We start from the raw sequence: 27,051 nt of genomic DNA on the forward strand, positions 1-27,051 counted from the left end.
ATTTAACAGCAAGGACTCTCTGGTTTTGTAGTTGCAGAGCCAAGAAGCAAGACTTTAAAGAAAGCACAACACAATAGAAAATACAATTTAACCTAGAACAGTATTTTGCATAAAAAATATACATGTATGCATGAATACAGTAGTAATACATTCTGGTATAGAATTCAATAAGACAATAGTGTCCTTTTTTCGGTTTCATATAAAGCTGGTCATACACATTATGATCTAATTGTACAATCTCTGTGATTTCCCATAGAAGTAAACCTGTCTTGGGGGACATATGAAAGCTATCATGGCTGACCTCTCGTTCTGAAAAAGCTAGCTGCTCGACACTCACATGCTGACCCAGTTGCCTCAGTTCTTTGAGTTACTGATACAGAACAAGAGTTACAAATAAGCACTTTGGATTACTTAAACAGAATACTTGTTCTGAGTTTGGGACTTAGGCTGGGTTCACACTTGTGCGATCAGACATTGCAAGTGATTCGCACCGCATTGCTGTGCAGATCACATGTGATGTCTGTGCAATGCAAATTCAGTCATACAAACTGTATTGCTTTCACACCAAAATGGTGCAGGGCCCTTTTTTTTTGGGATTGCACAGGAATCGGATCACATGGGTGTTTACATCTATGCGATGCGATTCCTGCACCATTTGACAGTTTACGCTGCGATCTGCAAACCGATCTGGGGGTGTCATTAACTTTACATTGACATGCCCAGCGGTCCGCAGATGTCAGTGTGAACCAGTGTGCGATTCAGGTATGATTCGGGAACCAGCACTGAATCGCGGGGTTTCCCGTATTTCCGTTTCCCGTATTCACACCACCAGTAGGTTAGCATAACAGCCTGGCTTATAGTGTTCTCAGAGAGTCTGCAATGGCAGTGTCCTTTTTTTTTTATTTTTATTTTTTTTTTTTATTCATGACCTTTTTACTTTAATAAGGTCATCTCTTTTGCCGTGTGTTCTGTAAATCTCTGTGTACGATCAAATTGTAGTGTATGGTCCTCTTCATTTTGCATTAAGTGTTTCTGAATTTCTGCACAAGCAATTCTTGGTAAGTGCATACAGTATGTTCTGCCTTTTGTTGGAACGGTTAGTTCCATTGTAAGCTTTTGACAGTGGCAAGGTTTCGATTACTATAAATATTCCATGTACATTTTTTGGTATAGCTAGTTTTTAGCTGACAATTTTACTTGACAAAAAGTGCAGCTGTTTGAGAATTTTTTGTCAATTTTACAGTTTAGGAATAAGTTTGAGATCCTTTTCGACAGGTGGAAATTATTATTATACAGGATTTATATAGCACCAACAGTTTGCGCAGCGCTTTACAATATGAGGGAAGACAATACAGTTTCAAAACAGGATGAATTAGAGGGCCCAGCTCATTAGAACTAATAATCATGTGTTTCATGGTGTGCTTGGAAGGTATAGAAGGTGTTGTGTAAATGAGCATTTCACATTTCCACACAGTGCAATTTCACCTTTAGGCTCCTTTCACACACTCTGTCCGTTGGATGGAGTCCGTTTTTCTCAGCGGGGGATCGAGCCATGCATCTCTATAGGGGAAATCGGATAGGAACGGACCGTTGGATGCCATTCGATCCGCTGGACGGATGGAAAATAGGGTTTCCATCCGTCCAGATTTGGTCTCCGCTGACATCCGATGCCCCATAGGAATGCATGGGGGGACCGTTCAGATCCGCCAAAAAAACGGACAGGCGGATCTGAATGGTCCGCCCTGTGTGAAAGGGGCCTAAAGCTATCCTCCAGGAAGTGTCAAAGCAGTCCAGGCTACCCTATTTCTTTCATATGTGGTAATGGGTTTTCAGCTTTGTGGCCTGGTCAGCTTATTGTGAAGCTATTCCCAGAAGACTGGGCCTATGCCATATTTTTTTTATAGATATGTGAACTTCCCAAGCTTTAAAGTATAACTAAAGGCAAAACCTTTTTTTAGATTTTAGAATGCAGAAGGAATAGAACACCTGTCAGTTTTTTATTGCTGCCTGTGCCCCTCGTTAGGGATATTCATCTTCTCTATTTTTCCGGTTTACCATTATCATTGAAAGTGAAAGTAAAAGAAAATCCCAAATTTGGGTTGTCACCAGAAACATAATGGAAGGGAAACCCTCCAATGGGGACAGTTCTGGTGATCTGGTGGCCCCCAAGTCCCTTTAATTTGCAGGGATTTCCTCTCACTTCCTGTTTGGCTATGGGACAGCAAGTGAAGGGAAATCTCTGCAATGAGAGACAGATGGTGGAAAAAAAAACTGACAGGGGTTATAACCCTCCCTTGTTTCATCCAACATGAAAAAAAAAAGTTTTGCCTTTAGTTCTACTTTAATGGTAATTGACTAGTCTGAGGTCAGAATTTATAGATGTAAAAATGGACACAAATGTCACAGTCTGTACAGTCTCCTTTAGATTTATCACTAGTTGCATAGTATGAGGGTCTACCTAAACATTACATTTATTTATTTGCAAGTTGCAATCAAAGTGAATATAGCTTTGCCACACGAACATACGCTTTCCAAAGGGGACATTTATTTTCCTATGTAAATGGCTTTTATTTCTTTAGTCGGTCAACCGCAGTAAATTGCTGCATTCTCTATTTGGAAAATCAGAGAGGGTACTGGCAGTTGTAAATCTTTTAAGTACCCAGTCTTTCATTATAAAAAGAGACAAAAGCACCTGAAACAGATATTTTTGTTTTAAAGTTGATGCCACGAGTCCATTGATGAAAACCCTGTGCCTAAATATCTACCTCAGTGACTTGCTATGGCCATTCTGAGGGCCTCCTAGGCTGCATTTACACCTATGCTTTGGGGGGATATATGTTTTTTCTGTTTTTTACTGCAACACATTATACTATGTGCGTTGCTTTTCAGTGCCATTCATTTGGAATGGCACACCAAAACGCATGTACAGTAGCTACCGGGAGTGTCTGCGGAACAGCTCACCACAGTGCATATCGTTTTTGTTGTGGTGTTTTGCAGAGACGAAAATGCTGCAGGCGCATTTTTTCATGTTTTAAAGTTTGCGTCCAGCCCTTTTAAAGTAAATAGCCTGTGTTAGCACAGTGCACCTTAAAGTGGTTGTAAACCCCCTACATATACCCAGTGAAGTGACTGGCCTTAGGTGATACACAGAGAAGAAACAAATCCTCCTACTTATGTTATATCTGTCTATCTGCAGCCCTTTCTTCTCTACATCCATTCAAAGTCCAGAATTTTAAATTTTGCCTGAGAGTTCAGTAAAAAGGAGGAGAGCTGAAGCTACACTTTGCAGAGTTCAGTGAGCCCACCCACACACAACACACAGGAACAGTGCAGAGGCTGTCAATCAGGTGGAGCTCCCTCCTGTCACCATATTTCTCTTGGTGTCAAAAGTGATTCATGCTGATTGCAGAGGAGCGAAGCCGCAGACAAAAAGGACACTTTGTGCTCTTTTGAGACAAGTACACACTATAGGATATTCTTTGTTCATATTTCATGTCTGAGGTTTACAACCACTTTAATGAATGAACATGCGTGCATTGACACATATACACATGTGTAGTGCCACTTGCATTTTTTTATGTGTGTTTTTCATTTTCCTTACATCGTGGATATTGTAACACGAAGACTTAAACAATGATTACTATTGCAGTATGAGCGAGACTCCATTGCTTGAATTCCACTGGGTAAATTTTTATTGTTGCAGTCTCAGTGAAGAGTTAATGAAAATCCAGTGAGTAATTTGGTCTATGGTTCCTGTAGACTTTAGGGATCCAGGTGTTGTCATATCGAAGTGCATGATTGTATTGGTTTCTAGACTGTGACTATTGTGCCTTATTTACTTTTTATCACGTGGACTATTAATCTCTTTGTTTGTGTTTGTCTAGGATATTGACTGGGTTCAGACAGAGAAACATGTGTTTGAGCAAGCCTCAAACCACCCTTTCCTTGTTGGCCTACACTCCTGTTTCCAAACAGAAAGCAGGTAATACCTACAGCCTCTGGTTGACCTGAGGCTTTCTCCTAGTGCAGATAATGTACTGAATAAACATAGACCACCGCTCCTGTCTGCTCGCTGCTGTGTTGATATATGGCTTAGAGCTGATTTGCACTGTGATCACATAGTTTGTGACTGCAAGTGGAGGTGGATAAATTGACTGCTTCGTGTGCTAGCCTAGGCAATGATTCTTGGCATTAAAGTAACATTACAAGAAATGTCTTGTTTTCTGCACAAATGTACAGTATGTGTGTGTTTGTGTGTTGAAACAATATTTATATACAGTATGCTTTGTGTTCTATAGGCCATAGGCTTATTTGATTAGATTGACAGCTTGAGTCTTTCATTTACTATTGAATGTTTGTACACGTTTTCAGCTTTTGATTAGATACCCAATTATCAGGTTACCTTTACTAGCTTGTTAAATGCTGAAAATGTATACTGGTCTCTGTCACTGGTTTCTACAAATACTGTAGTAATTGCACTGAGATGAGTTCACCCAGATAGTTTATTTTAACTGCCAAAAAATGACAACAGAATCCACTTTGTGTTTAAAATATGCAGGAAAGGAAGTATGGAATAATTGTTCATAGTAACCTGCAGGCTATAGAATTTAGCTCCACTGAGTATTAGATTTTATCAGCTGTAGAATTTTTCATACTGTGCCTTTGGATGCATTTAGGTCTTGTGTTTTTTTTTTTTTTTCCAGGCTTTTCTTTGTTATTGAATATGTAAATGGTGGTGACTTGATGTTTCACATGCAGCGTCAAAGGAAACTTCCAGAAGAACATGCAAGGTTTGTTAGTAAAAGAAGAAAAATTATAATCGCACTACAGAATGAGAAGAATGTGTATCTAAAAGCTGCAACAGTACCGTGAGATATTTTATTACAATAAAGACAATATTCAAATATACCTGTTTGCGCTATCACTATAAATCTAAGCAATCATTAAATAAACTAATCAAATCATATAGTGCAAAAAAGTAATTCTCTTCAGTGTATAAATACCAGCAGACAAATATCCAAATAGTGAAGTCCATGTGAAGAAAAAATCAATCCACTCAGAATATATAGCTTAAATCAACTTCCACAATTACACCCAAGAGATTCATGTGATTACCACCACCGCCAGGGACAGATGTAAGCTTACTGGCTAATTTTGATCGTCTATAGAAATAGAAGTAATTGCTTGTGTTCAATGTATCCAGATCGCATCTCCATTTCCTACTTACATCTGATCCACCGACGATATAAGGGATCCAAGGAAGCTTTGTTCCGTTTCACACTCGCATAGCCGCTCCAATTCCCAGTGTATAGACTCTCAGAGGAAACCTTAACATGCTCCACATAGTGTAAAAACTTCAAAACCTGCTTTAATATATTTATATTGCACTTAGATTGAAATGTAGACAATTGCAGATCACATAAAATGATCTGGCCAGCACACAGGGCTAAAACTCAGTCACTTCCGTTTATGCAATGATGTCACCACGAGGCTCCGCCCGGTGTGTTTCATCATAAAGGACTTCTGGGTGCCCTTGTATCTGTTGGGCTGGATCAGATGTAGGTGGCAAATGGCGATGTTATCTTGATACATTGAACACAAGTGCTTTATGACTTCTCTTTCTATAGATGGTCAAAATTGCACGGTAAGCTTTCATCTATCTCTGGCAGTGGTAGTAATCATGTGGATCTCTATGGAGTAATTGGGGTGTTGGATTTAGACTATATATTTAGAGTGGATTGATTTTTTTCATAACGTCGTATTCACCGGCTGGATATTTTTTTGCTGGTATTTATACACTGGAAAAAAAAAGGACTTTTCTCTTTCGTTCATTGACGGACACAGCTCCAGAATCTTCTTGATGATTGGGTTATGCTGCCCCCTACAGGAGTAGGACAATAGGCAGGAAAAAGCTTTACCACGCCTGTGGGGCAGTCCCAAGGGGTATTCTCCTACTTCCTACTATAGGCATTCAGTTTTTTTTTTTCTGCCTAATCAGCAGTAAGGACCTAGTTCCTTGCTGGGATCTCTGGTCCTAGCATTTTTTCTTTTTTAAACTGATTTTTTTTTTTTCATCTTTTATTATTTTCTGTTCCTGTGAGAACTACAATCAACTGCTGGACTGGGCAACAGACTGGATATTCTAGATTCTTATGGTCTCCACAGTCCGGCCAGCAAGCGCGTGCAGAGTGGTAGCTCCGCGCTAGGTCAGCTGCGACATAGCCCCACTGGACTGGGGCTGGCCTGCGAGTTAAACGTCTCGCAAGGACGCATACGACCTGGTCCAGGCCTAAGTTGTCGCGTGCCTCCTGGCCCGCAGCACCCCCATTCCGATGGAGAGGGGGTTTGCCTGGAGCGGTGCCCACCCGGTTCCATGGTATGGTAAGTAGTGTCTCCCTTTCGGGGTGGATGTGGGCCCTTTCCTGGGACGGTCGGACCCCCATGTTCTCCTTCTTCCCACACAGTGTTCCCCCCCCATGTGTCGGGGACCCCTGTGGACCACCCCTCATCTACTCACACCTAGCGCCCCCCCCTAGGGGCGGCCAAACCTGTCCAGATGTGTTTTGGGGGTGTCAAGGGGGCTATGGGGGCCGGTGGGGGGGGCACACTGAACGCGTGGTCTGTTGCGGGGGGGTGTCCTGTTGGAGGCTCCTGCCAGGGCCCCCCTTTACTGTACAGATGTCCCTTGGTGTCCCCTGTGGGTCCTGGGAGCCGCATGGAGCAGTCATTTTGCCGTGGATGGCTAGCTGTATATTCGGCAGCCATGTTTTGTTTGGCTGCCATTTTCTTATGGTTTCCCATTGAATAGAACGGCGGCCATGTTTTTGGAGCCTTGTGGGTGGTGACTGTGGCATTGGTCCTCTAGTGCTGACTCCTGGACTTCCTCTTTCTCTCTGATCGCTGCATGGTATACAATATCCAGCGCTCTTCTCTGTGCTGACTGGGGGTGGTGAATTATTGTGGGTGCCCTAGGCGACTCTCCCTCTCTCTGCTATAGCAGCGCTTCAGCTGTGCTTGGACTTGTAGTGCCGCTAGTGCGACAGTGGGGGAGTCACTTAGCAGTGTTTTTTCTAGCTTGCCTGTGTGGTTCCCTAGTTAACAGGGAGGCGGCGGGCCCTTCTGGGTCCCAGTCCACCCTGTCTGCAATGGCGGCAGCTCTGGAGTCATTAGTGTCCAAGGTTGATTTGGTCCTGCAAAAAAGAACCAGCGAAAAGCGTCCCTAACCCTCACCTGCCTCTTCTGTCTCCTCAGATTCTGAGTCCGATCTGGCCGTCGCAGACGCGAGTCACCCTGCTTGGGTATGCGTCCATGCACCCTGAGTGCTCTGATAGTGAGGATGATTCCTCTTTCACTACAGCTGCGCATAAAAACGCGCTGGTGGAGACACCGGTTGTTTCAGTGCGGGGAACTTTAAAAATGGAGGATGCGGCTGCGTTGAAGGTGCCAGTCACATTCGGTACCCGGAAATCTTCCAAAGCGGCAAAAGTTTTTCCTTTTCCTGCTTATTTTGACAAAATTGTCGCGAATCAGTGGGGTTACCCTAAATGCAATGTGGTGGTTCCTAAATGTTTCGCTAGAAGGTACCCCTTGGAAGAGTCCCTGTTAAAAAAAAAAAAGTGGACGGTCCCACCTGTGATGGATTTCCCGGTTTCCAGGCTGAACAAATCCACCCTGATTCCGTTGGAGGAGTCTCCAGCTTTTAAAGACTATTTTGATAAGAAGGCAGAGACCTTGGTCTAGCACATGTTTACTATGTTCAGTCCTTAGGCCGGTGTTTATCATTGCCTTGGTGTCCCAGACCTTGACAAGAGTGGGCTAAGCTTTTGCGCTAGGATCTGGAGGGGGGAACAGCTTCCCCCTGCCTTTGCGAAGCTGGCGGACCAGTTGGCCCAGGGGTTGCAGTTTTTCTGCGCCGCCACCCTGGACGCCCTTATTTTCTAGGCTGTCTGTGACAACTGTGGTCCTTTGGCGCATGATATGGCTGACACAACTGGAGAGAGTCCAAAGAAGGGCAACTCAACTAATTAGGGGATTGGAGGACCATAATGACAAGGAGCGATTACAAGCGCTTAATTTATTCTCCCTGGAGAGGAGACGACTGAGTGGGGACATGATAGCGATTTACAAATACCTCAATCAAGCATAGAAAAACAACTATTTAGTCTCAAGGAGTGCAAGAGGACACGTGGCATCACAATGAGATTAGAGAAGAGGCGGTTTAACCTTAAGCTGCGGAACAGTGGGTTCTTCACTGTATGGGCGATGAGAACGTGGAACTCTCTTCCACAATTGGTGGTAGCTGCGGGGAGTATGGCTACTTTTAAAAGACTCTTGGACGTACAGATCACAACATTCAGGGTTATGGGAAATTATCACGTCACTGACACACACACCTGCACAGGTTGAACGGGATGTACTGTTGCCTTTATTCAACCTCAACTACTATATACAGTGCTTTGCGAAAGTATTCGGCCCCCTTGAACTTTTTGACCTTTTGCCACATTTCAGGCTTCAAACATAAAGATATAAAACTGTAATTTTTTGTGAAGAATCAACAGGTGGGACACAATCCTGAAGTGGAGCGAAATTTATTGGCTATTTCAAACTTTTTTAGCAAATAAAAAACTGAAAAATTGGGTGTGTAAAATTATTCAGCCCCCTTAAGTTAATACTTTGTAGCGCCACCTTTTGCTGCGATTACAGCTGTAAGTCGCTTGGGGTATGTCTCTATCAGTTTTGCACATCGAGAGACTGAAATTTTTGCCCATTCCTCATTGCAAAACAGCTCGAGCTCAGTGAGGTTGGATGGAGAGCGTTTGTGAACAGCAGTTTTCAGTTCTTTCCACAGATTTTTCGATTGGATTCAGGTCTGGACTTTGACTTGGCCATTCTAACACCTGGATATGTTTATTTGTGAACCATTCCATTGTAGATTTTGCTTTATGTTTTGGATCATTGTCTTGTTGTAGGACAAATCTCTGTCCCAGTCTCAGGTCTTTTGCAGACTCCATCAGGTTTTCTTCCAGAATGGTCCTGTATTTGGCTCCATCCACCTTCCCATCAATTTTAACCATCTTCCATGTCCCTGCTTAAGAAAAGCAGGCCCAAACCATGATGCTGCCACCACCATGTTTGACAGTGGGGATGGTGTGTTCAGGGTGATGAGCTGTGTTGCTTTTACGGCAAACATAACCTTTTGCATTTTTGCCAAAAAGTTTGATTTTGGTTTCATCTGACCAGAGCACCTTCTTCCACATGTTTGGTGTGTCTCCCAGGTGGCTTGTGGCAAACTTTAAACAACACTTTTTATGGATATCTTTTAGAAATGGCTTTCTTCTTGCCACTCTTCCATAAAGGCCAGATTTGTGCAGTATACGACGACTGATTGTTGTCCTATGGACAGAGTCTCCCACCTCAGCTGTAGATCTCTGCAGTTCATCCAGAGTGATCATGGGCCTCTTGGCTGCATCTCTGATCAGTCCTCTCCTTGTATGAGCTGAATGTTTAGAGGGACGGCCAGGTCTTCGTAGATTTGCAGTGGTCTGATACTCCTTCCATTTCAATATTATCGCTTGCACAGTGCTCCTTGGGATGTTTAAAGCTTGGGAAATCTTTTTGTATCCAAATCCGGCTTTAAACTTCTCCACAACAGTATCTCGGACCTGCCTGGTGTGTTCCTTGTTCTTTATGATGTTCTCTGCACTTTAAACGGACCTCTGAGACTATCACAGTGCAGGTGCATTTATACGGAGACTTGATTACACACAGGTGGATTCTATTTATCATCATTAGTCATTTAGGTTAACATTGGATCATTCAGAGATCCTCACTGAACTTGGAGAGAGTTTGCTGCACTGAAAGTAAAGGGGCTGAATAATTTTGCACACCCAATTTTTCAGTTTTTTATTTGTTAACAAAGTTTGAAATATCCAATAAATTTTGTTCCACTTCATGATTGTGTCCCACTTGTTGATTCTTCACAAAAAATTACAGTTTTATATCTTTACGTTTGAAGCCTAAAATGTGGCAAAAGGTCGCAAAGTTCAAGGGGGCCGAATACTTTCGCAAGGCACTGTAAATATCCTAAGGAGATTGCCTTGCATTCTCTGATGTGGTTTGGGCGATCAGGGTGTACCTGGCAGCAACCGAGTTGTTAAGGAAATCAGATTCACTCACGGATGGACCTCGCCAGGGGTTGTCTTGTGTCTGCTGCGACCATTTCCAAATGGATCAGACAGAAGGTAGAGCAGGCCTATTAAATCACAGGTCAGGTTTCTCCTTTCCCTGTTCAGGAGCATTCTACGTGGACGCTTAGTGCCTCCTGGGCCTTCCGCCATCAGGCATCAGTGATGCAGGTTTGCAAGGTGGCACCCTGGTCGTCTGTTCACATTTTCACAAAATTTTACAAACTAGATGTGTTGGCATCTGCGCATGCTGCTTTTGGCTGCAGGGTTTTGCAGGCCGCTGTTTGAGAGGACTTGGTCCTCTTTGAGGGTGTATTGTTTTAAGGTGAGCTCCTGTTATTCCTGGTTGAGCTCCATGTTACCTGGTTGGCTAGGTTTAGCCTTTGGAATTTTTTCTGCTGTGTTTTTCCCACCCCTCATGTTTAAAACTGCTTTGGGACGTCCCAATGGTCAAGAAGATTCTGGAGCTGTGCCCGTCAATGAACGAAAGAGAAAATTGGATTTTTGTCTTAACGTAAAACCATTTTCTCTGATGTTCATTGACGGACACAGCACCCACCCCTCTATTGAGTTGGGTTATTTTTCTTCTGACACTGCTTGCAACAAAACTGAATGCCTAAACAGGAAGTAGGGGGTATACCCCCTGGGACTGCCCATAGGCATGGTAAAGCTTTTTCCTGCCTAATGTCCTACTCCTGTAGGGTGCAGCATATAACCCAATGGTCAAGAAGATTCTAGAGCTGCATTGGTCAATGAACATCAGAGAAAAGGATTTTATGGTAAGACAAAAATCCAATTTTTTGCACAATATGATTTGATTGTTCGATTATTTAATGGTTGGTAAGATTTATACTTTCAGCAAAACAGATATATTTTAATAAGATTTTTTTATTGTCGGGAACTGAATTGTTTTCTCTTTTATACCTGTCTTTATGTTGTGTCACTGAGTAATAACCTGCAAAAAATATGTACTTCAAATATGGAAGTTACCTCTGTATTGGGCAGTTTGTTACCTGGGCAAAAAAGCAATATTCACAAATATTATTTTTTTAGCTAGTTGGACAAATGTTTAGCATTTCCCTATTTTTGACTCCACACTGCTATAAAGTTCCTGGAGGACCTGGCTTCAACCCAGTCAGTTCTTGCATCCATAGACTTGGCACTTTAATTTAGGCTCCAATCCAAGGCATTAATTAACTAGCTCTTGGGTACATGCTAGTTGCTATTTTGACCCTTTTACTGCTTCTTCTGTAGGCCTGCTTCTATGCTTTTTCCAGTTTTCACTACTTGCTCAGCCTTCTGTGTTACCTCACTTTTAGATTGCTCTAACAAGTATGGTATTAATGTGGTTCTTTATCCAGTGAAAGCTGCTGAATAATTTAGAAACATGTTTGCCTATAGTCCACTGTGCTTTAAATGTGAACAAGGCTTTACCGGGATGACTTGCTTTTAGAGCTGCACGATTAATCGTATGAAAATCGCGATCTCGATTCACCCCCCCTGACGATCTAAGGCTCCATGTACACGGGACGTTAGAAAAAACGTCCTGCAAAGCTATTTCTGACGCCGGGAAAAAGCAGCTGTTAAACGTGCTTTCAGTAGCTTTTTCCATTTGCGTTATTGCACGTTTGGCCACGTTGCTTTTAGCAGCGTTTTTCTGCCTCCATTCAAAATCAATGGTTCCCTATGGGAGCCTATTGATTTGAATGGAAGGCGCACCGCAAGTCAGATCAGGATGATCCGACTTGCGGCGCGACCTGCACTGTGAGAATCTTGAGGGGGAACTCCACCCAAAAATGGGAAAAAAATTGCGTGGGGTTCCCCCCCAGGTTCCAAACCAGGCCCTTCGGGTCCGGCATGGAATTTGAGGGTAGCCCCACGCCGAAAAAACGGCGTGGGGTCCCCCCCAAAATCCATACCAGACCCTTATCCGAGCATGCAGCCCGGAAGGCCAGGAAAGGGGAGGGGACGAGCGAGCGGCCCCACCCCCCCTGGACCACACCAGGCCACATGCCCTCAACATGGGGGGGTGTTGGTGCTTTGGGGCAGGGGGAGCTCTGCACCCCCCACCTCAAAGCACCCTGCCCCCATGTTGATGAGGACAAGGGCCTCATCCCCACAACCCTGGCCGGTGGTTGTGGGGGTCTGCGGGCAGGGGGCTGATCGGAATCTGGAAGCCCCCTTTAACAAGGGGGCCCCCCAGATCCCGGACCCCCTCCCTGTGTGAATGGGTATTGGGGTACACTGTACCCCTACCCATTCACCCCATAAAAGATAGTGTATGTAAATAATGACAGGAGACGTTTTGGAAAGTTTATTAAAAATCTTCAGACGGCTCTTCGGGGTCTTCTCCTCTCCGGGGGTCTTCTGCTCTTTTGCTGTCCGCCCTTCTGCTGTCCTCTCTTCTTGTCTTCTCCTCTCCGGGGGTCTTCTGCTGTCTTCTCTCCGTGGGGTCTTCTGCTCTTTTGCTGTCCGCCCTTCTGCTGTCCTCTCCGGGGGTCTTCTGCTGTCTTCTCTCCGTGGGGTCTTCTGCTCTTTTGCTGTCCGCCCTTCTGATGTCCTCTCTTCTTGTCTTCTCCTCTCCGGTCTTCTGCTCTTGTGCTGTCGGCTCTCCTTCTTCCTCCGGTCCTCCTCCGACGACGTCTCCAGCGATTATGCCGGCCTCTGGTCTCTGCAGCTTATTATATAGCTATTAGGGGCGTGGCCGCCAGATGACGTCATCGGGAGACCACGCCCCTTGTGTCACATGTGACGTCACATGTGACACAAGGGGCGTGGTCTCCCGATGACGTCATCTGGCGGCCACGCCCCTAATGGCTATATAATAAGCTGCAGAGACCAGAGGCCGGCATAATCGCTGGAGACGTCGTCGTCGGAGGACCGGAGGAAGAAGGAGAGCCGACAGCCGACAGCACAAGAGCAGAAGACCGGAGAGGAGAAGACAAGAAGAGAGGACATCAGAAGGGCGGACAGCAGAAGACCCCCGGAGAGGAGAAGACAAGAAGAGAGGACAGCAGAAGGGCGGACAGCAAAAGAGCAGAAGACCCCCGGAGAGGAGAAGACCCCGAAGAGCCGGATGAAGATTTTTAATAAACTTTCCAAAACGTCTCCTGTCCTTATTTACATACTCTATCTTTTATGGGGTGAATGGGTAGGGGTACAGTGTACCCCAATACCCATTCACACAGGGAGGGGGTCTGAAATCTGGGGGGCCCTCTTGTTAAAGGGGGCTTCCAGATTCCGATCAGCCCCCTGCCCGCAGACCCCCACAACCACCGGCCAGGGTTGTGGGGATGAGGCCCTTGTCCTCATCAACATGGGGGCAGGGTGCTTTGAGGTGGGGGGTGCAGAGCTCCCCCTGCCCCAAAGCACCAACACCCCCCCATGTTGAGGGCATGTGGCCTGGTGTGGTCCAGGGGGGGTGGGGCCGCTCGCTCGTCCCCTCCCCTTTCCTGGCCTGCCGGGCTGCATGCTCGGATAAGGGTCTGGTATGGATTTTGGGGGGGACCCCACGCCGTTTTTTCGGCGTGGGGCTACCCTCAAATTCCATGCCGGACCCGAAGGGCCTGGTTTGGAACCTGGGGGGGAACCCCACGCAGTTTTTTTTCCCATTTTTGGCGTGGAGTTCCCCCTCAAGATTCTCACAGTGCAGGTCGCGCCGCAAGTCGGATCCGACTTGCGGTGCGACTTCCATTCAAATCAATAGGCTCCCATAGGGAACCATTGATTTTGAATGGAAGAAAAAAAACGTATAACGTGGCTGAACGTAGGTTCATCACGTTCAGTCACGTTTAGTCACGTTCGGCCGCGTTTCTGCGTTTGAAACGTCGGGAAACACACGTTCGAACGCAATATAATTGCGTTCTAAAAAAAGTCCCTGAACGCAACTGCCTGCAAATGACTGTAAACTACCATGTGTACATGGACAGATAAGATAACATGGAGCTGCGTTCAGGGACTTCTGAAAAAAACGCCCAACTGCTCCTAAACGTCCATTTCCAGCGTCCCGTGTACATGGAGCCTAAACCTGACATATTCTCGATTCTTTGCATAGCTGAGGGAGCAGAGAAAACAGCTGTGGAAAACTCCCAGTAACTATAAACAAAATGATTACATTGTATCTTTCCTCCTGCAAACGCCTATCAGCATTAAGTCTCCCAGTAAATATAAACAAAATGATTACATTTGTATCTTTTCCTTCCCTCTGCCAGGGAGAAAGAAAGTTTAACCTCTTAAAGACTAGACCTTTCTCTGACACTTGTTGCTTGCAAGTTAAAATCATTTTTTTTTTGCTAGAAAAGTACTTAGAACCCCCAAACATTTTATATATTTTTTTAGCAGAGACCCTACAGAATAAAATGGCGATTGTTGTAATATTTTATGTCACACTATATTTGCGCGGCAGTCTTTCAAACGCAATTAATAAACTTTAATGAATAAAAAAAAAAACGTAACAGTAAAGTTATCCCAATTTTTTTTTGTTACACAGAGAATCGTGAGAGAATCGTGATCTTTATTCCAAGCTAAAAAATCGTGATTCTCATTTTGGCCAGAATCGTGCAGCTCTACTTGCTTTACTAGTGAGTTTTGATCTGAAAAGGACCCTTCAAAGCAGACCTTAGTAATTTTACAGTGGATGAAGTAAAGTACTTAATTTTTTTACTTCCCACCATAACCTTATCTCGTTTTCTGTCACATTGCCATTCCTTTTAGTTTGTCCAACAAGATATACACTAAGTCCCCGTTCACACTTAGGCGACCTGTGAGGCGACCTGGTCGTCTTACAGGTCGCCGTAGGTTGCCTCCCATAGGGAAGCTGCGGACCCGTTCTAATAGGAGCGACACAAGTCGCTCCGACATAAAAAAAAGTCCGGAGCTTCTTTGGGGCGAGCAGGAGGCGACCGCCATAGACTTCAATGTTATGAAGTCCGTGGCGGCCGCTCCGAGGTCGCGGCGCGCTGCTCGCACCGCGACCTCCGAGGTCGTGGTGCGAAGTAGCGTCGCCCCTATGTGAATGGGGCCTAAGGAGGTCTATTGATTAAAAGAAAAAAAAAATCTAAATAATCTGTATGTACAATAATTCAGTGTTTGGCAAACAATGTTTTTAGGCTATTTTCCCTTCTAAACAAATGTTCTTTCTCTTTCGTTCATTGACAGACACAGCTCCTGATCGTCTTAACCATTGGGTTATAATGCTCCCTACAGGAGTAGGACACTAGGCAGAAAAAGTCTGTCTATGCCTATGGGCAGTCCCAGGGGGTATACACCCTCTCTGCTATAGGTACTCAGTTTTTTTTTTTGCCTAGTCAGGAGTAAGGACCTAGTTCCTTTCCCGGATCTCTGGTCCTGGCAATTTTTTCTTTTTAGGTAGATTTTTTTTTCTCCTTTTTTTCCTGTGAGATCTACAATCAACTGCTGGACTAGGCGACAGGCTGCATAATCTAGATCCAGTGGTTTTGGGGGTAGACGTGGGCCCCTCCACGGGACGGTCGGACCCTCAGATTCCCCTCCTTCCCATCAGGGCACCCCCCTTCACCTGTCCCCAACCCCCCCCCCCCCCCAATTCTACCCCCCCTACACTTATGCTGGGGCTGTGTGGGTGGTCTGATACACCTCCTGGGATGGGGACAGGATGCTATGCTGGCGATGGGGGTGGAGGGGTGCGCCACCGGTGATCGGCTGTGGGGGGGCTGTACCTGGTGGGGGCTCCTGCTAGGTGCCACCCTTCCTGCGCTAGGCTGGTGCGCCCTCTGTATATTTTCTTTCTTAAAAAGCATTGACTGATCTCCCCTTTCAAGGAGATCGCCTGTTGGAGCTACACTGGATGACATCATTCAAGTTCTCACAGACTTCTGAAGGCTACTAAGGGCAAGGACCCTCGTCGTAGATATGGGTCCTCCTTCTCGGGTTATAAGAAGCTTTTTCATCCCTCAGGGTCAACTGACAAGGGCTCAAAGCCTTTCAGGGCCTTCTCTGAAGGACTCTAATGAACCTGGTCTGGCAAGCCAAGAGTGGGCTTCTCCAGACCCACGGACAAGGCTCCTTCAGCAGCATGAAGGTGCGCCCTCGCCCATATCAGCGAGTGGGGGGACGTCCTCGCTGGTTTCTGGACCCGTGGACTTCCCTGATACAAGACAAGTGGGTCCACAAAGTCATTTGGTCTGGCTACAAGGTCGAGTTTGGCTCTTAACCCCCGTCAAGGTTGTTTCCTTCCAACTTGCGCTTTTCCCCGACCTGCATATAGGGTCTGTTTGGGGCGGTAACAAGACCTGTTACTTTAAGGGGTGACTTGTCCCGGTTCCGACATCGGAACGTTTTCATGGTTTTTACTCAAACCTGTTTACGCTTCCCAGGAAGGAAGGCAAGGTGCGTCCAATCCTGGACCTCAAGGCACTGAACTGCTTTGTGCTGGTGCAAAGTTCAGAATAGAGCTTATTCGCATGTTGGTGGCATTCCTGCATCAATGGGATTTTCTTGCCTCTATCAACATCAAGGATGCTTCCCTTCACATTCCAATATGTGTCGTTCACCAGCGCTTCCTCTGCTTTGCTGTGGGAGAGGAGCATTATCAGTTTGTAGCGCTAACCTTTGATCTCGTCTTTGCTCCTCGGGTCTTCACAAAAGTGTTAGCCCTGGTGCTAGCATTGTTAAGCCAACAGGGGATCGTGGTAATAGGCTACTTAGACGACCTCCTTCTGCGAGCGGCGTCCCCTACTGCTCTGGTGGAAAACCTGGAAAAATTGCTGGTTAAAGAGGATCTTTGGCCACCCCCACTCACTAGGCGGTCCGGGTGGCGCATTCCTGATGCCCACCCAGAGGATCCAGCATTGTCCAGTTGAGTTCTTCCTGTATTCTGCCACCTCTCTTTCTAGTTCAGCCAGCGCTCCTCTTGATTATGGGCCCACCCCCCCTCCTACTTTCTGAATGAGGGTTATACCTCATGGGATATGTGACAGGCATATCCCAGGAGGCAAAGGGAGGACCTTGCACGGCATTCACCTAGGCTAGTGACGTGCAAGAGGGATAGGGCTGCACTTAATGAATAAAAAAAGACCCCTCCCCCCCTGTATAAATGTATCTGCCAGTCCTATTTTTACGGGCCCCCGCGCCGCCTCTGAAAGGTGATCCATGCTGGGATAGCTTTTTTAAAGGCATTTTATAGGCAGTGAACAAGCAATTTGTTGCCTCCTCACCGCCTTTAACCCCCGAAATCAAGCATCAACGTGCCGCAACCGAGTGCAATGCATGCAGTTGCAGTACAGTCCCATTCACCTGTGGTTATACTTACAGCCACGGCAAAAATATGTGCGCGTCCCTGGCTGTTGTTACTGCAGCTAAAGGGGGAGAAGTTGGGGGTGGTAAAAATGTGTCCCAATCATGTGATTCTACTGTCCCACAACCTCAAGTGTGAATGAGCCCTTGGTTTACATCTGTGCAGCTGGGACCTGCGTGCAGAGCAGCCCATGCATTCCAATTGGCTTCCCTACCCACATAATCACAGGGAAAGAAGTCACTGACCATTTGGTAAAATTGCAGATGCAGTATCATGAACCAAGCCTTAAACTGGGTTGTCTTGAAAATGAAAATACTTTTTAAGGATGCCATTACAGGAAAAAGGCTGAGACACACTGGCCTAAAGAATATTTGTTTTTGCCCGATTCTTACAGAAGGAATGAACATGCAGATTCACTGGAGGAATGGCTATGCAATTTTTTTCAATAAAATAGACCTCATAGTGTCTGCACAACATCCTATGGAAAAAATGGAATCTACTGCAATCTAAACACACATTGTAAGCAGCCTGTCATTGTTAAAAAGAATGAAGATGTGTTTGTCTGTGGTTATAAGTAAAAATCAGATTTGCAAATCAGAATACACATATTATTGTAGGATTTATTTTGCGGTTATTACTTGCTTGCCCATTTTCCCCGAGTGTAATAGACTTATTCTTTTCTCCCTCCAGGTTTTACTCTGCAGAAATCAGTCTGGCATTAAACTACCTCCACGAGCGGGGAATTATTTATAGGGATTTAAAGCTGGACAACGTCTTATTGGATTCTGAAGGGCACATAAAACTTACTGACTATGGCATGTGCAAGGTGAGGAAAATGGTTTATGGGTTTTGTCTAGTGAAGCGAATGCCTGCCCTATTCAGAATCATTCCAGGCAAACAAAGCACTACATCACCTATCAAACACTAAGGAAATAGAAACCACAGAATGAATCCTATCACAAAATAGTTGGTTTGAGGGTTCCTTGATTAAGTGTACTTATCTGCATTATTTTATCCACCAAGCAAAGCTATGGCATGTAAAATTCTGCAGGCCTCAATAGAATTAAAAAAAATAAAGTGGTCATTTCATCAAGGGGCATAAGTTAATTGTATTGATATAGGAATGCCCTAAAGGTTCTTTCATATCCATTAAATTTGGCCTGGCCAAAATCATGGATTCAAGACCAAAGCTATATACATGGCCTCCAACTTCTTTCCAGATCAACTGATAAATCAATGGGAAAGCTCTGCATCAATCTCTCTACGCACTAAGCCTTAAAACATAACTTTTATTCATACACAGCTAAAATAACATATGTTGGAAAACATTTAAAAATCATGAACCTGCAGGTGGATGCAGAGGATAAAAAAAATCTGGTTGGAGTATTCAAATTTGGTTTTCCATGAAGAGAAACTTTCCCTAACTTCTGTCCAAAAAATAGTCTTACTAATGTGTGCCTCCCACCCCAGACTAGTTTTCAATTTTACCCTTCTTCCCCTGATATAAAGCACATCAAAAAGTGAACACCCCAACCCCAAAACTCAACATGTTTCACCCATAAGAGGGCTTCATCAGGAAAACCCACTTGGGTCTTTACCATCTAGTACAAGTCCTGAGTGATGATCGATGGTTGGACAACAGGAGCCGAACCGCATCCTGTAGCTTCATAAGTTTTGTCTGAGGAAGAAACACCCGGGCTGATGCGGAGTCCAGCGTCAGACCCAAGTAGTCCAGCTTTGTGGATGGAGACTGTCAGCTTCAAGACTTGAAGCTGTATCCGTCAGTGAACCTTAGAGAAAAGGATTTTACGGTAAGACAAAAATCCAGTTTTTAGGGTTTAGTGGGCTCTGTGCTGTGAGAGATTGATGCACAGCTTTTGCATTGATTTATCAGTTGTAATTCCCACACAGTAGCCTGTAATTAATTTGGTTCTGAATACTCAGGCAAATTTATTTGTTTATAGTTCTTTCCAGATCAAGATTAGGTGAGCCTGGCCTAAAATATTTCAAGGCCACACCAGTACTGCAGTTCTGGCTTTGGCTTGGCTGAAGGACAAAGGAGGTGGCTTAGTGTTGGGAGGGGGCCAGAGTAATCTTGACTTGGGACTTTTAACAGAAAGTCATTCTTGGATAAAATCTTCCTGTTTACTGCTGCATATTTGAAGTGAAGAATTCTGATAGCTATTTACATAAATACCAATTGGGTTGGATGGATAACATCTGCATGTGAGTGTGGACTCTGTGTGACTGCTTTTAATTTTTAACATGATCGCCCAGATTTGTCATTTGCCATGCACATGTGACACAGTCTGGTAAAGACAGACTGGTTAGGGTCAAGGTCCATTGAATACTCAGTAGTGTATGAAGCAAACATTCTTTCTCACAAAGCTCTAAAAGCCATTTTCTTCCAGCATTTTGTAAAAACAGGGTCTCATGAAAGTTCAATTTTAAAATCTCTTATCTTATCTTTCTATAATCTTGTATTCATGAAGTGCTAGAAGATTGGTAACATCACTGTGTGATAGTAGAAGCCATCTCTGCCAGTTTATATCTATACACTTGAGTAGGTTAACAGATTATTGATCCAGGAAGAGATCTGATTGCTTTTCATCTGTCAGGAAATATTTTTCCCTTGTGTAAGATAGTTGCCAAATGTTTCACTACAATACTGTCTTTTTCCTTTTGCAGACTAATTTCAGTTCTTTTAAACATATGTTTAAAAGCCGGTCCACACTGCCGCGACTTGTCAGACGACTTGTCAGCCTGACAAGTCGCGCTTCCTCTCGGTCCATTGACCGCTACAGGACCCGTTCTAATAGGAGCGACACAAGTCGCTCCGACTTAGAAAAAGGGTCCTGTACTACTTCGGCGGCGACCTCTGAGCGACTTGCATAGACTTCCATTATGTGAAGTCCCTGCAAGTCGCTCCGAAGTCGTGGTGCATGGTAATGCACAAGTCGCCCCCGAAGTCGTGCAGAGTCGTGTCGCCTTAGTGTGAACCGACTCTTAGTCTGCATGCTTGTGTGTGTGTATATTTAGTGACTGAATTAGAAATCCAGAAAGTTTAACATTTTGGACGTTTGAGTTTGGGATCTGTAGTGTTTTTGCATAAATTAGGTTTAAAACTAAGAAATGTGATTATTCCCTTTTCATCAGCTGAATAAGGAATATTCCATATACCAGCCCTCAAATTTTTCACTCGCCTGCTCGCATTTTGCGAGTGAAAAATGATGGAATGCGAGCAAGGAGAGGAAGAAACAGAACACTGTCTGGACGTGCAGGGGTGGGCAGTGTCCATATCTGTGATGAGGGGGGGGGGGGGGAGGGGGCGCACTAGGAGCTTCTGCCTTCACCTGCCTGACAGGAGTGAATGTCATTCTCCCTCCTGTTATTGCAGCAGCACAATGCATGATTTCTGGACTCCTCCGTTCCAGCCACTTATCTCTCCTGCAGCCGTTAATCACTTCTCTCCTTCCAAGCTCCCCTCCCCTGTTGGTTTGCTCTACTCAGCCAGGTTACTTTCACTTTGTCTCCTGCACTTGTCTTTATCTTCCCTGCACAATAGTAAGTCAGCAGTGATTCTTGTACTCCTCTGTTCACATTAACCCTTCATCTACTTCTATCTTCCAGCTGTCCTCTCCATAAATCTGTACTGTATGTCCTGCAGCCTCTGATTCCAGCTCTGAACATTCCAAGCAGCCATTTAGCTGAACCTGTCCTGTCCCAAAAATCAGCCTTAGAACTTTCTCTACAGCCCTTCACTCTGCTCTTCATTAACATATATTCTTACAACCCAGACCCCCCAGCCCCCCCTATTCACTCTCTTATCCCTAATAACTGGTGAACTGTGGTTTGGCCAGTGTAATTGTATGTGCGTTTTACCTGGATTTTAGGTGCATTTCTATTGAATTTCTATTACAAAGTGTGTTTTCATGAAAGCGCTTTAAAGTCCTGCATGCTGCATCTTTGATGCGGCTTCGGAAAATGCACTGTGTAATAGAATTTAATAGAAATGCACCTAAAATCCAGGTAAAACTCACATACAATCACACTGTTATTAATATTTATTTGTGCAACTTCTGCAGTCATGCAAAAACATTTAACAGTGTAATTTTATAAAATAATTTTTTGAGGGCGCATTTAGGGGCAGGGCAGGGAAGGGGTTAGGTGGGGAAAGTAGTGGCGAGTAACCCTTAAGGCCTGGCTAGTAGCTCAGGACTTGAAGTTTTGAGCCCTGCCATATACAGAAAATATTTCATATGTATTACTTGTAGCCAGCAGTTAGTGAATGCAAGACAACAGAGACTGACTCACACACCACACCACACCACACCACAGCGGCTCGGACAGCTCTACTCTGAGCCGCTGTACTAACAATCTGATGTTATTACAGTGATCTCCCCTGCTGTTCTGTTGTACTCACTTTCTGCAGTGAGTTTTGCGTTTTTTTGCACCCACGATTTTCCCCTTGTTTTGCGTGTTTGCATTTTTATTTTTTGGCCAATTTGTTGTTGGGCAGAATAAAAACCGCGAACCGTGGTAATATTGCCGCAAAAACACACTACGTGCTTTCCTGCAGTTTCTCCATTGAAGTCTATTGAACCAAAAAAAAACAAAAAAAGCACTGTTTTGCGTTTACAAAAGTTCCTGACTCTTTCCAAAAATGCAGAGGCTGAAAAAGACATGGATGTGAACATGCTCCATAGGAAACTATGTTAAATGAACTGTAGTGCGTTTCTGCAAAAAGCACCAAAAAACGCATAGGTGTGAACCGAGCCTTTTGTGATTTATTTAACACTGTCTCTCCAGTAGCCTTGTATTGGCTATTTTTCTACCTTAACATCCCCTGCTGTTCTTGTTACACTCGCCTCTTTTGTGCTGCTTTGGCTTCTTGCCTTTGTCTGATCTTTCATGCTGAATTTCCCATTCTCGACCGCTTTTCTTTCTGCCTTTGCTTTCTGCCTTGTTCCTTTAAATCAAAACTGTCACCATGCATTCCTTGAGCAAACATCTGATTCTTCAGTTTTAAAACCTTACAGCTGTACTGGGAAATTTAAAAAATGTATATTTTTCTTTCGTTCATTGACGGATACCGCGCCTGTCATGCTTGACCATTGGGTTATGCTGCCCCTACAGGAGTAGGACACTAGGCAGAAAAAATTTCTGGCTACACCCATGGGCAGTCCCAGGTGATAAACTCCCTCTTCCTGCTATAGTCACTCAGTTTTTTTTTTTGCCTAGTCAGGAGTAAGGACCTATTTGTTTGCTGGGATCTTAGGTCCTGGCAAAATTTTTTAGATAGAAAATTGTTTCCTCCTGGATTTTTCCTGTGAGATCTACTATCAACTGCCGGACTGGGCCACAGGCTGGATAATCTAGATACAGTGCTCACCCCAGTCTGGCCAGCGAACGCACGCAGGCCTCAGCTCCACACTTGGTCGGCTGCAACATAGCCCCACTGGGCTGGCCCTGCAAGTTAAACGTCTCGCGACAGCCCCCCCTCCCCATTCAATGGAGAGGAGGATCTGTTTGGAGTGGTGCCCACCTAGTTCCAGGTATGGTGAGTAGCTGTCCCTCCTGTGGAGGGTTTTGGGGTAGACATGGGCCCCTCCTTGGGACAGTCGGACCCCCTTGTTCCCATCCTTCCCGCAGGCACCCCCCTTGCTAAGTCCCTCATCCTGCCCCCTACCTCCCCGACACATACACTGGGGATGTATTTTTTATTTTTTTTGGTGGTCTTGCCACTTTCCTGGGGTGAGGGCAGGGTGCTAACTGGCAATAGGAGCCAGGGGGTTCAACGCCGGCGACCGGACAAGCGATTGTGAGGGGGGGGGGGTTGTACCCGGTGGGGGCTCCTGCCAGGGTCTCCCGTCCTGCCTTGATCTGTCCTGAGGCCTGGTCCCCCAATTCTGGGTCCCTTTGTGCCTTGTGGGGCCGCCATTTTGTTGTAGCCTTCCAGCCCTCTCCACTGTACACATTCCTGGGGTGGAAAATTGGCAGGCTGATTACCTCAGTCGGCAGGCGTTGGACCAAGGGGAGTTGTCCCTTCATCCGGAGGTATTTCGTCACCTGTGTCTCCGGTGGGGCACCCCCGAGGTGGACCTGTTGACATCTCGGCCCAACAGAAAGGTACAAAGGTTTGTGGCTCGGTCAAAGGATCCACTAGACGGGCGCCACAGATGCACTGTTGGAACCGTGGGGTCAGTATCGTCTGATCTACGCCTTCCCTTCTCTCAAGCTTCTGCCCAAACTCCTAGGCAGGATCTAGGCAGAATGGATTCCGGTCATCTGAGTGGCTCCGAACTGGCCTTGCCAGGCTTGGCATCTAGTGCGGCTGGTCGCCGATGTTCCTTGAAAGCTTCCTCTCAGGGAGAATCTGCTGTCTCAAGGACCGATCTTCCATCCTGCTTTACAGTCGCTGGCTTTGACGGCTTGGCTGTTGTATGTCAGATGCTAAAGGATAGAGGTTTGTCTGAGTTGGTGATTCCTACGTTGTTAAAAGCTAGGAAATCTATTTCTAGGAAGATCTACCATCGTAAGTGGAAGACGTACATTGCATGGTGTGAGTCTCTTGGGGTTCATCCTTGCTCCTTCTCGGTGGCTCGGATCTTAACCTTCCTTCAGCGGGGGGTTGAACAGAAATTGGCCTTGAGTACCATCGAGGGCCAGGTATCGGCTTTAGCGGTCTTTTTCCAACGACCTATGGCCACATACTCCCTGGTGAAAACTTTTCTTCAGGGTGTCCGACATTTGGTTCCTCCAGTGCGGGCTACGTTGCTGCCTTGGGATCTTAATTTGGTGCTTTCAGCTCTACAGAAGCCTCCCTTTGAAAACATTCGGGAGATTCCCCTGCTTACGCTGTCCCAGAAGGTGGCCTTCTTGGTGGCTAGCACCTCTGCACGCAGGGTGTCGAAACTGTCGGCGTTATCCTGTCGTTCACCTTATCTGGTGACTCGCAAGGATAAGGTGGTGCTTCCCCCTCTCCGTCATTCCTTCCTAAGGTGGTCTCTGACTTTCATTTGAATAAAAACACTGTGTTGCCTTCGCTGTGTCCCAGGCCTAAACATCCAAAGGAAATTACCTTGCATGCATTGGATGTGGTCCGGGCTATTAAGGTGTACCTGGCAGCTACGGAATCTTACAGGAAGTCAGACTCCTGGGCGACCGGCTGGATAATCTAGATCCAGTGGTCACCCCAGTCTGGCCAGCGAGCACCCGCAGACCTCAGCTCCACGCTAGGTCAGGGCAGGGGCTGGCCTGCGAGTTAAAAGCCTCACGAGGTCGCATACGAATGGGTCTCAGTCCGAGTCGCAGCGTTCCTCCTTGCCAACAGCCCCCCATTTCGATGGAGAGGGGTTCTGTCTAGAGCGTTGCCCACCTGGTTCCTGGTATGGTGAGTAGTTGTCCCCCCTCTAATCCTGGAGGGTTTTGGGGTGTGCGTGGGCCCCTCCGCGGGATGGTCAGACCCCCAGGTACCCCTCCTTCCTGCAGTCACCCCCCCTTGCCGAGTCCCTCACCTGCCTCCCCTTCCCCTCCACATATGTTGGGGCTGTTTGCGTGGTCTGGCCACTGTTCCTCGGGTGGGACAAGACGCTTACTAGCAATGAGGGCTGAGGGGGGGGGGGGGGGGTGCGCCACCGGCGATTGAACGGTGGACTGTGCGCGGGGGTTGTACCTGGTGGAGGCTCCTGCCAGGGTTCCCCCATACTGGCTAGATCTGTTCTGAGGCCTGATCTCCCTCCTGGGTCCCTGTATGAACCGTGTTGCCACCATTTTGTTGTAGCCTGTGTATTCCTATACACGGCCATTTTGTGTAATCTGGTGGCCATTTTGCTGTGGTTTGCCATTTAAAATAGTGGCGGCCATGACAGTTGAGCTCTGTGGGCAGCGTTTTCGGCAGTGGGAGTCCCTCCCCATCCCCTGGTGCTTACTCCTGGATGATTTGAATTCCTGATCGCCACATGTGTAGTGCATTATCCTGGTGGCTGCAGGCGCTTGTTTTTGCAGGTGGTGAGTCTGGTGGGGTCCTCTCCCTCTCTGCTGAGGATTGCTTGGTGCCTTGTGCCTGGCGACCAGGTGGTGCTTTCAATGCGGTGGGAGTTGTCCCTTAGCAGTGTTTTACACCTTTTGTGTGGTCTCCCTGGTGACTAAGAGTCTTTGGAGAACATTTTCCCACCTCCTCCCCTCTCTGAGGCTGCGGGTCCCAACCATCCATCCATACGCCCGACAGTATCATTTCATAATGAAACGCATAGGGAGGAGCTGGAGATGCACAACGCTAGTACATTCTGGACATGGCAGCCATCTTGTTGGTTTGAAACACTGATCGAGATTGTAAAGGCATGCCGGTTTTTTAATGCTATAATGTGAGTGAGACTTTTTTAAATCAATGTTATTAATAAACTAGCTTGAGACGCCTGCACTATAAGGAGTGTTCTAATTGTTCCTACATGAGATATTTCAAGTCCTGGAGGAGATTGTTTGAGAGAGCAGGAAAGAGGTTGTTGCCAATCCAACGGCCCGCTGGACAGTTAAACACTGCTTTTCTAGACCTTTGTAATGAGGGTCAGAAATGGATGGTAAGAGGCTGTGTTGTGGGGTGTCAGTGGTGGCCTCTGCACACTGGTTTAAGCTGCACTCTATGTGAAATCCTTTGGAACAATCTTTCTGGATGTGAATGTTTAACAGCTTCGTGTCATTTATTATTTAGTGCTGCACCATTTCTTTTTTAACATCCATCCATGCACTGACAGCGGTCCTGGAGTCCCTTGTGTCCCAGGTGGAGGTGGCTTTTTCGGGCGACGGGCTAGCAAAAAGCACCCCACGCCTTCCCCTTCCTCATCTATCTCATCAGATCCTGAATCTGATTCGGCCGCCACAGACAGGGGTTACCCTGCTGGGTCTGCAACCACGCGCCTGGAATCCTCTGATAGTGAGGATGATTCCTCCACGTCTGCGACCGCGCACAAAAAGGCGCTGGTGGATGCACCGATTGTATCTGTGGTGGACCCTCCTGTTTCAAGATTGAACAAGTCAACCATGATTCCAATTGAAGAGTCCCTGGCCCTTAAGGATCCGGCTGACCAGAAGGCGGAGACTGTGGCCTGCAATATGTACACTCTGGCTGGTTCGGCATTGAGGCCGGTATTTACCATTGCCCTAGTGTCGCAAACTCAGACAGAGCGGGCTGAGCTCTTGCAGCGTGTCCTGGAGGGGAAACAGCTCCCCCCTGCCTTTGCCGAGCTGGCGGACCAGCTGGTCAAGGGGCTGCAGTTTATCTGTGATGCCTCTTTAGATGCAGCTCCCCTGATGGCTTGCCTCTCTGTTTTAGCAGTGGTCTTTCGGTGTGTCTTTTGGCTCAAGTGCTGGTCTGCGGACCAGATTTCTAAAAAGGCTTTGACTGATCTTCCTTTCCAAGGAGATCGCCTGTTTGGAGCTACCCTAAATGACATCATTAAAGGTCTAAGGGGGGGAAGAGTACTTTTCTTCAGCAGGCTGTGAAGGACAAGAAACCTTGTCGTAGACGCGGGCTTTCCTTCTCAGCTCATAAGAAGTTTTTTCGTCCCTCAGGGTCAACTGACAAGGGTTCAAAGC

The 27,051-nt window shown here is 46.1% G+C and overlaps 1 protein-coding gene across 1 annotated transcript in view; it reads left to right on the forward strand.

The window, feature by feature from the left end:
- PRKCI (protein kinase C iota) overlaps nt 1-27,051 on the forward strand; it is a 202,042-nt gene that overhangs the window by 144,466 nt on the left and 30,525 nt on the right. Inside the window, exons 10-12 of the mRNA XM_082252559.1 lie at nt 3,885-3,982; nt 4,704-4,790; nt 18,148-18,283. Of these exons, the coding sequence (XP_082108685.1) occupies nt 3,885-3,982; nt 4,704-4,790; nt 18,148-18,283 (321 nt within the window). The remainder of the gene's footprint in view (nt 1-3,884; nt 3,983-4,703; nt 4,791-18,147; nt 18,284-27,051) is intronic.

Source organism: Pelophylax lessonae, assembly GCF_965119305.1.
Source record: "Pelophylax lessonae genome assembly, chromosome: 3".
NCBI lineage: Eukaryota > Metazoa > Chordata > Amphibia > Anura > Ranidae > Pelophylax > Pelophylax lessonae.